Source organism: Grammomys surdaster, unplaced genomic scaffold, assembly GCF_004785775.1.
Source record: "Grammomys surdaster isolate TR1022 unplaced genomic scaffold, NIH_TR_1.0 258, whole genome shotgun sequence".
Classification (NCBI taxonomy): domain Eukaryota; kingdom Metazoa; phylum Chordata; class Mammalia; order Rodentia; family Muridae; genus Grammomys; species Grammomys surdaster.
In genome coordinates this window covers 5,000,523-5,008,996 of record NW_021604699.1, presented here as the reverse complement: position 1 = coordinate 5,008,996, position 8,474 = coordinate 5,000,523, and the positions used below count along the sequence as shown (strand labels likewise).

At 33.9% G+C, this 8,474-nt stretch overlaps 1 protein-coding gene across 1 annotated transcript; it reads left to right on the top strand.

The window, feature by feature from the left end:
* Positions 1–527: 527 nt before the first annotated feature.
* On the top strand, positions 528–5,464 carry LOC114627766 (prolactin-8A8-like). The gene is made up of 6 exons (XM_028775666.1): positions 528–558; positions 1,773–1,948; positions 2,086–2,124; positions 2,907–3,014; positions 4,097–4,276; positions 5,264–5,464. The coding sequence occupies exons 1-6, from the start codon at positions 528–530 to the stop codon at positions 5,462–5,464; spliced, it is 735 nt and encodes a 244-aa protein (XP_028631499.1).
* Positions 5,465–8,474: the final 3,010 nt, after the last annotated feature.

Below are 8,474 nucleotides of genomic sequence, written 5' to 3'. Positions count from 1 at the left end.
GAGCAATTACAAGAAAACAACCTATATTTGTTATTTTAAAAGAATGTCGAGTAGAGATAATTTACTAATGTTGTGGTATAGTGGTCAAATATTCAATGAAGAATAGCTCTCTGTCCAGAAAGATGAAGAAAAAAAATTAAACAAAGAATGTAAGATTCAAAGGAAGGGGAAGTAATCATGAACAACAATTTTCTGATGATTTGATGATCTTTAATCAGGCAGCTGCGAATGGCTTCAGAGATTGCAAAAATAAATTTACACAAGAATCTACGTGTTGGAACATGTTAAAAGAAAACATCCAGACACACATAAGTATGTTGTAATAAGACAGTTAATATTCCTTGAAGATAGAATGACATGGTTTATGAATGAGTGTTTCTGTACATGACTTCATGCTGGCTCATGGCTGTGCATGCCCTTGGGGTCATCTGCTAGAATATATAGGATCAGGAAACTAACTGAATATACAAATCCAGTGAACCAGGTCTCCAGAGACAGAACTCATCCTGCTTAGGAACTCCTGAGTGATGGTGCTACCATTGAGTCTACCTCACTTCTGTAAGTAAATCGCCCATACCCCTATTCTTCTCTTAGTAAAACCATTCAGTTCAGTGTTTCTATGAGTTTATTTTAATGGGATTCTTTCTTTGGAATCTCTGATGTTCTATCTGGTTTGAAGAGAAAATTGGATTAGTAGTTTTCATTATCCTTTAAATTGAGACATGTTGCAATGTTTAAAAAGATTCTGTGATGTCTTTTATTCTCTCTTGAGGAGAGAGAAAATGAAAGTGTGCCTTGTATTTCATGGGTAGAACTTAAAGAAATTATTAAGCAGCTTCCAATGCATAGGACACCTTCCAGAACAAAAATACATCTCAAATAATCAATGTTATGGAGTTTTAGAAATTGGAAAATTTGAGGGTGTAAATTCAGTGGATGAATTTATTCTTATCTCAAGGCAGAAGAAACAAAATTGTGAGTAAAAAATATTGATAGTTGGTGTTCTGACTTCTAATTTAACCAATAATAAACTATTAGAAAAACAATTTGAACATGCAATCCTTCTCCAGCATGAGTATGTTCAGAATACATTAAGAGAGTTTAATCTGCTGAAAAAAATTATTAGGCAGATTAGCTCTAAAATTAGTAATCTGAAGTTTTTGGTGAAAAAAATCTCCGATGAAGTTTTATCATCTTAGCAGTTCTACAATGATATCATACATTGGCCAATATCTCTTCATCTTCTTGTTAGTAATCATTGTGTTTATATATATTGACCAATGTATAGAGGAAGCAAAGAGGTAAACTGTGCTATCCCTGTGCTATAAGTGTCCAAAATATTGACATCAAACATGATGATTAAAAATTACATATTCTTTAAGAGTTTGCTAACTGAAAATGAGCTTGAATTTCAAAGATAGTAAACCATCTAAAAATGCCTTAAAATACAAGAATAGAACTAATTTTAACTTCATACTTTTGTAAAATTCAGAAGCAGTTCTTAAACAATACAAAAAAATGTGATATCACCTGCTCCTCAAACTGTTATTCAGAAAAATTACTTGCCTACGTACTTCAAGTGACTTTGTATGCCATCATTCCACATATCCAATATACAGTCATGCAGGAAAAAATTGAAAAACAAACAGGAAAAAAAACCCAAAATCTAAAAAAAAAAAAAAAAAAAACTTTGTCCAGTTACAACATTCCTGGGCCTAGGAGAACTCAGGTTTATATATCATCTCTAATTGTGTTTTGTTTCTATGTAACAGGGGCACTCCTGCTGCTGGTGCTGTCAAACTTGTTGCTGTGGGAAAAAGCTGCATCAATTCCTGCATGTGAGGCAAAAGAGGGAGGTTGTTGGGACCCGCTTGAGGAAGCATTTAAGAGTGCCATCGAGAGAGCTAAAACCCAGCGAAAACTTGCTAAACAATTCTATGTAGAGTTTGTAAGTACCTCAACCACCATACTAATACTTGAACTGCACTAGAACTTGACACACTGAACATTGTCACTATTTGAAATAAACATGTCATCATATTTTTATTGACTAGATGTCATTTTTCTCCCCTTAACATGACTCAGTTCCACAACCAATTCTCAGCTGGACAATTTGCAGCTCTTGTAAGTAGCTTACTTTTTTCTAGCTGTTTCACACTAAGATCTTCATGTCAATGATTGTGCTTTAGAAGAGAAAGCATTATACAGTATTTGTATATCTTGTTCATAATTGACACCTTTTCAACTTCTTAACCTTCACAATTATTCACTAAGCTTTCATGAAATGGATGTTTATTTGAAATAAATAAGATATTCTAAGCTAATTAATATTTATTAATAATTTTTTATATTTTACTGGCTTTGAGTTTACATAGAATTTACCATAAAATAGCTCATTTTGTTCATTTTTGTGAGTCAAAATGCAGTTTTCATTCTAAAACTATTATTAACATGCCCAGCTATATTCTTTAGTGTTAAATTAATAAATTTATAACTTTGTTGTCTGGATAAAGAAATATCAGTACTTATTGACAGAAAAGAGAAAGATTAATAAATATGTGCTATGTCTTTATGCTGAAATGCTAAACAATGGTAATAATTTAACCACTTAGTTCTTTTTCAATTTAATCCTTTAAGTGTCTGCCTTCTTTAGCTTAACTTTTGAAAGTGAAGAAGAAAAGCATTTAAAAGAAGGAGTTAGATATCCAAAGTTAATGAAAAACCAAATTAAATTGCAAGAACAATGTATATAGACAAAACTACATGACAAAGAGTTTCTTAATTTCTCAATATCTGTATTTTATGAATTACATATGTCAAAATTTACAAATCCACTAGCATGTATTAATATTCTGGTCATGTAGTTATTTATGATTTCTGAACTTTGTTTTTCATTTTATTTTCAGAAGTCAAAACTGAATAGGCAAGATGAGAGTGTTGTCAGAGCTGCATCTTACTGCCATTCTTCTCTCACAAACCCCCCAAAAGAGCCAAGAGAGCTCATGACTACTGAAGTGAGTTTCCTTCCTGGGTTTTCCACAGAATTCCAGAAGCAATACATTAGTTTTGTGGTACTGTCAGTTATTACAAGCGTTATGATAGAAACAGTATTTAAACATGCAGAAAAAAATGAAGACAAAGTATACAAAATAATCACATTATAGTATTGATAAATTACAAATGAAATGAAACACACAAAGACAGTGTGACAAATGTTTAAATGCACCATTTATAGAATGGTATTTTGAGAATGATCAACCACTCAAATATTACTTTTTGGTTTTTTTTTTTTAGAATTCCTTGAGCTAAATTCACTATTCATTACTTGTTGGATATATACTTACTTCTCCATTAGTGATAACATTGTGGCTGTATTTATTATATGTTATTAATTGGTTCTGCATGATAGCATTCTATATTACTGAACACTATCCCCCTTCTTGATTTCCAAATCTGTCCTGTTTCTATTTCATTTTTATCTATCTTTTCATCACTCTATGATTATTTATGCCTTAACTGAAAACCCAATTACAAAATAGTACTCTGAATAGTACTTAGAAATTATATTCTAAGGAATATAAATTATTATAATGCAACAATGCCCAAATTCATGATGACAATGTCTACATATCATAGCAGTTCTATTTAAGTTGTGATATAGAACTTCCCTCATACATAATATATATGAATCCCTTATTGAAAAGAATTATAACCACTTAACCCTGCCTCTATCATAACTCAAACCTTATTATTCCCTATTAAGTACTAGCAAAAACCATTTTATAAATTGATGAACAAATAACCGAATAATAAAGAGCTCACTGAAAAGAAAGCTGTTAGAATTGCATAGAGAGAACAAAGTATGATGACCTAACCTCAGAAAAATTCTAATTGATAAGAACTATAATTTGTTTTACTTTTTAGAAAATATAGCAGTTGTTTAAGTGTTATACTTCCAAACTATGTAACATCTATACATATGTCACATACATGAAGGAAATACATGTCTCAGTTAAGCTTCTTTACATGAATATTACAGGTAAGAAACCTGCTAAACTGAAATTGTTTAATGTAATTGTTCAATTGTGTTTCACAGATAGAAAAGTATTTAAAAATTTTGATCAATTATGTGGGTTTCTGGACTAGCCCTCTATACCATCTAGTGCTTGAACTGAGTGCCATGAAAGGTGTCCCTGAAACTACCCTCTCAAAAGCCAAGGAGATTGAAGAGAACAACAGACAAATCCTGGATGACCTTAGGTGGATACTCACCAAGGTGAGCACTTCCCATTAGTTATTCTCACTCATAAAAGAGGTGGGTTGTAGAAATTAACAACAGCAACAACAACAACAACAAAAACCCAATTTTTAAATACCTTATCCTTCCAAAGTGAAACATAAATATCTGATCTTGTTCAAAATCTTTCTATAAAACAGTGTTTTTCAACCTGTAGGTCATTACTACTTTCGTGGTCAAATGACCGTTTTACAGAGGTTGTATAACAGATATGCTGCATATCAGCTATTTGCATTGAAATTACTAAAATTAACAAAATTAGATTCATTAAGGAGGAATGACAATACTTTTATGCTTGGGGTCACAGCATGAGGAACTATATTAAAAGCTCACAGCACTAGAAAGTTTGAGAATCACTGCACAAATAGGTTGCTGGCATCTCCAATCCTTTCAGATGCTTCTCATCTCTTTCTACTCTGAGATCAGAATGAAACAGAGATGTTCCTCTTAGGCAGTTAAAATTTCTAGTTGGAGGAAGAGAGCTCTGGTCCTTCGTTCACAGTCATTCCTAGGGTCTGTGTATTAAATCACCATCTGTTCCTCATCACTTATGAAATTTTTATAAATAGACCTCATGGAGGTTGGATTTAGTTGAAGAGTGATGTATATAAGCTGTTGTGAAAAAAATATGAAAGGACATGTAAGAATTTCCTGAGTGAGTAACTAATATGAGCTCTTACATTCGCCCAGGATGAAACAGAAACTTCTTACATTTCCTCTGCTTCTGAAAAGGCAAACTTCCGCTGCAATTAAGTACATATTAGGAGTAATGCACGGGAGTCTTCCCCACAGATTATAAAGTGTAACTGCTTGAGACTCTCTTGGCTTAGATAAATGAAAACTCATAACTTTGATGGAAGCTACACTTTTCTGAATGTATTTCTCTGAATGGACACAGAAGAAATAAGGTCAAAGGAACACTAACAGTGCAATGAATAATTAACTGATTATCATTTTGATATTTAGATCTATCCTACAGCAGAGGAAGAGGAAGAATTTCCCATCTGGGGATATCTTTCATCCTTAAAATCAAGTAACAGAAGTCACAAATTTTTGGCAATGTTTAACCTTTCCAACTGCCTAAAATATGATGCACAAGAAATTCTATTTAATATCGAAATGGTGGAGTGTCGCCTGATTCCAGACAATTGTTTAGGGCACATTTAACATGTCTCCTTTGGAGCTGCACCACAACAGCCATTGCTGAGCTTTTGATTTGAATTATATACATTGAAAATGCACGTGTTTGTGTAATGCGCCTGTTTTTAAAAAAAATAAAAATATTCTGCTTTGAAATGTCCAAATGTAAAAAGCCTATTCATCTATCGATCACTGAGTATAAAATATATCAATAAAATTAGGTTGCACAAATCAAATGTATTACAAATGATAGTTGTTAATCTAGCAAATAATGTTACCTTAATTTAGTAATTCTTATTTCAGAGAATTGTAATGAATATCAAGTTATTATAATCAAAGTATAAAACTCATTAACTGATATATTATCCTAACTAGAATTATAAAATTTTTAATGCTTCATGACATTCAGATTGTCCTTAAAAAAGCAATATCAACAGTGAAAGTAGAGCCATGTGTGAGATTTCCAAAAACTTGATTTTTAAAATATAAAATTCTTTTAGGTCACAAATATCAGTTAGCGATGATCTCTCCAAGATATATCATAGATCTAACTTTAAGTTTGCTCTGCCGTAGCATGATCATAGATATATTCTACATGCTTTCAGTACTCTGTGTTTAACAAGTATTTTGTTGCTCTATGGCACTTTATTTAAAAATAATACACACTTCATATTATGTGTGTGTTAAAACAATCGGAGCCTTAAGATTGACAATCCCTTGGGATGTCTGCCATGATACTCTGATGAAGCAACAAGGGTCTGTCATTCTGGCTCCAATTGTTTGGATACACACTTGAAGACCAAGCTGCACATCTGCTATAAATATACAGGATGCATAGATTCAGCCCTGCATACTCTTTGGTTCATGGTGTAATATCTATGGAACCTCATTGCCCAGTTTAGTGGACTCTGTAAGTCTTGTGATGTCCTTGACCCCTTCGGCTCACCCATTTGCCCACTCATTCACAAGACTCCCTAATCTCCACCTGATGTTTGACTGTGGGTCTCTGTATCTGTTTTCATCAGCTACTGGATGAAGTTTCCCAGGAGATAGTTATAGTATGCTCTTGTCTGCAAGCATAGCAGAATATAATTAATAGTCTCAGGGGTTCGCTCTCGTCCAAAAAGATGGATCTCATTTTGGACGAATCATTGGTTGGACATTCCCTCAATTTCTGTTCCATCATTATCCCTACACATCTTGTATGCAGTATATTTTGGGATGGGGTTTGAAGGTTTTGTGAATGGGTTGATGTTCCCTTCCCTCCACTGGAAGTCACACCTGGCTACAGGAGATGGCTAATTCAGTCTCCATAACCTGAACTGCTAGGATTCTTAGCTAGGGTGACTCCCATGGACATTCAAGAGCCTCCAGTGTCCCAGGTCTATTGCTAACAAGAGTGCCACTGATTTCCTTTCTCATTATCAGCCCTCTCTTGGATCCCCCACACACACCACACCTGATTGCCATTCAGAAGTATGGATACCACTACCCACCACCTTTCTCAACAAATTATCTCTCTTCAACCACCTCTGAAGGCTATTTTGTTTCCCCTTCTGAGTGAGATTCATACATCCTCATTTGTTTCTGCCTTATTACCCAGTTTCTTTGGATCTGTAGATTGTATCAAGGTTATCCTGACTTTATAGATAATGTCCAATTGTAAGTGATTGCCAACAATACATTTCTTTTGTTGTCTGCATTAACAGACACAGGATGATATTCTCAAGTTCCATCCATTTGCCTGCAAAATTAAGTATGTCTTTGCTTGTGATAGAATATTATTCCATTGTGTAAATGTACTATATTTTCTTTATCCATTTTTCAGTTGAGAAACATCTATGTTGTTTCTAGTTGCTGGCTATTATGATTAAAGCTGCTATAATACCAACTTAGATTAGGACAAGGGAATCATAGGCAGAGTCATAGTGACCTGCCCCTTGAACCTTGACCCAGCTGATACCCTGTTCTGAATGATATCTGTACTCCCCATGAACACCCGCACTCTGGTGTCATCCCCTTCCCCACGTCCTGCATTTTTGTGTTTATAACCCCTCTGTGAAAAAGTAAAAATTGCCGGGCGGCGGTGGCACACGCCTTTAATCGCAGCACTTGGGGGGGCAGAGGCAGGTGGATTTCTGAGTTTGAGGTCAGCCTGGTCTACAGAGTGAATTCCAGGACAGCCTGAACTACACAGAGAAACCCTGTCTCAAAAAAACAAAAAAAAAAGAAGAAAAGAAAAAAAAAGAAAAAGTAAAAATTACTATTTGATTTAAAAAATAAATAAAAATAAAGTTAAAAAAAAAAGAAAAGAAAAGTTTGAACAAGTGTCCCTGATGTATTATGGGGAGTATTTTAGAAATATGCCCAGGAATTGTATAGCTGGGTCTTGAGTTAAATACATTCTCAATTTACCTACAAACTGACAAAGTGGTTGAGCAAGTTTGGACTCCTTTCATCAATAAAGCTATGTTCCTTTTGTTTCGCATACTCACCAGCATATGCTGTCCCTTGAATTTTTAACCATACCCATTTTGAAGTGTGTAAGATGGAATCTCACATTCATATTGATTTGCATTTTGTGTTGATTAATATTGTTGAACATTTCTTTAAGTGCTTTTACATCATTAGAGATTCCTCTGTTTAGAATTTTCTGTTTAGCTTTGTATCCCATTTTTAAATTGGATTATTTGATTTGTCAATTTCTAAGTCCTTGAGTTCTTTATATATTTTGCATATTAGTCCTCTGTCTGAGGTAGTGTTGGTGTAGATTTTTTCCTATTCTTTGGGCTGCCATTCTCTCCTACTGATGCTGTCCTTAGCTGTGCAAAAGGTTTTCAGTTCCATGAATCCCACTTTTTTAATGACTTTCATTTCTAAGTCATTTGAGTACAGTTCAGAAATTTGTCTAATGTAAAACTCTGTTCAAGGCTGTTCCCCACATTTTTTCTATTAGATTTAGTTTTCTCCACTTCTTTGAACCACTTGGACTTAACGTTTGTTCAGAATGTTAGAAATGAGTTCTTGAACAGTGTTA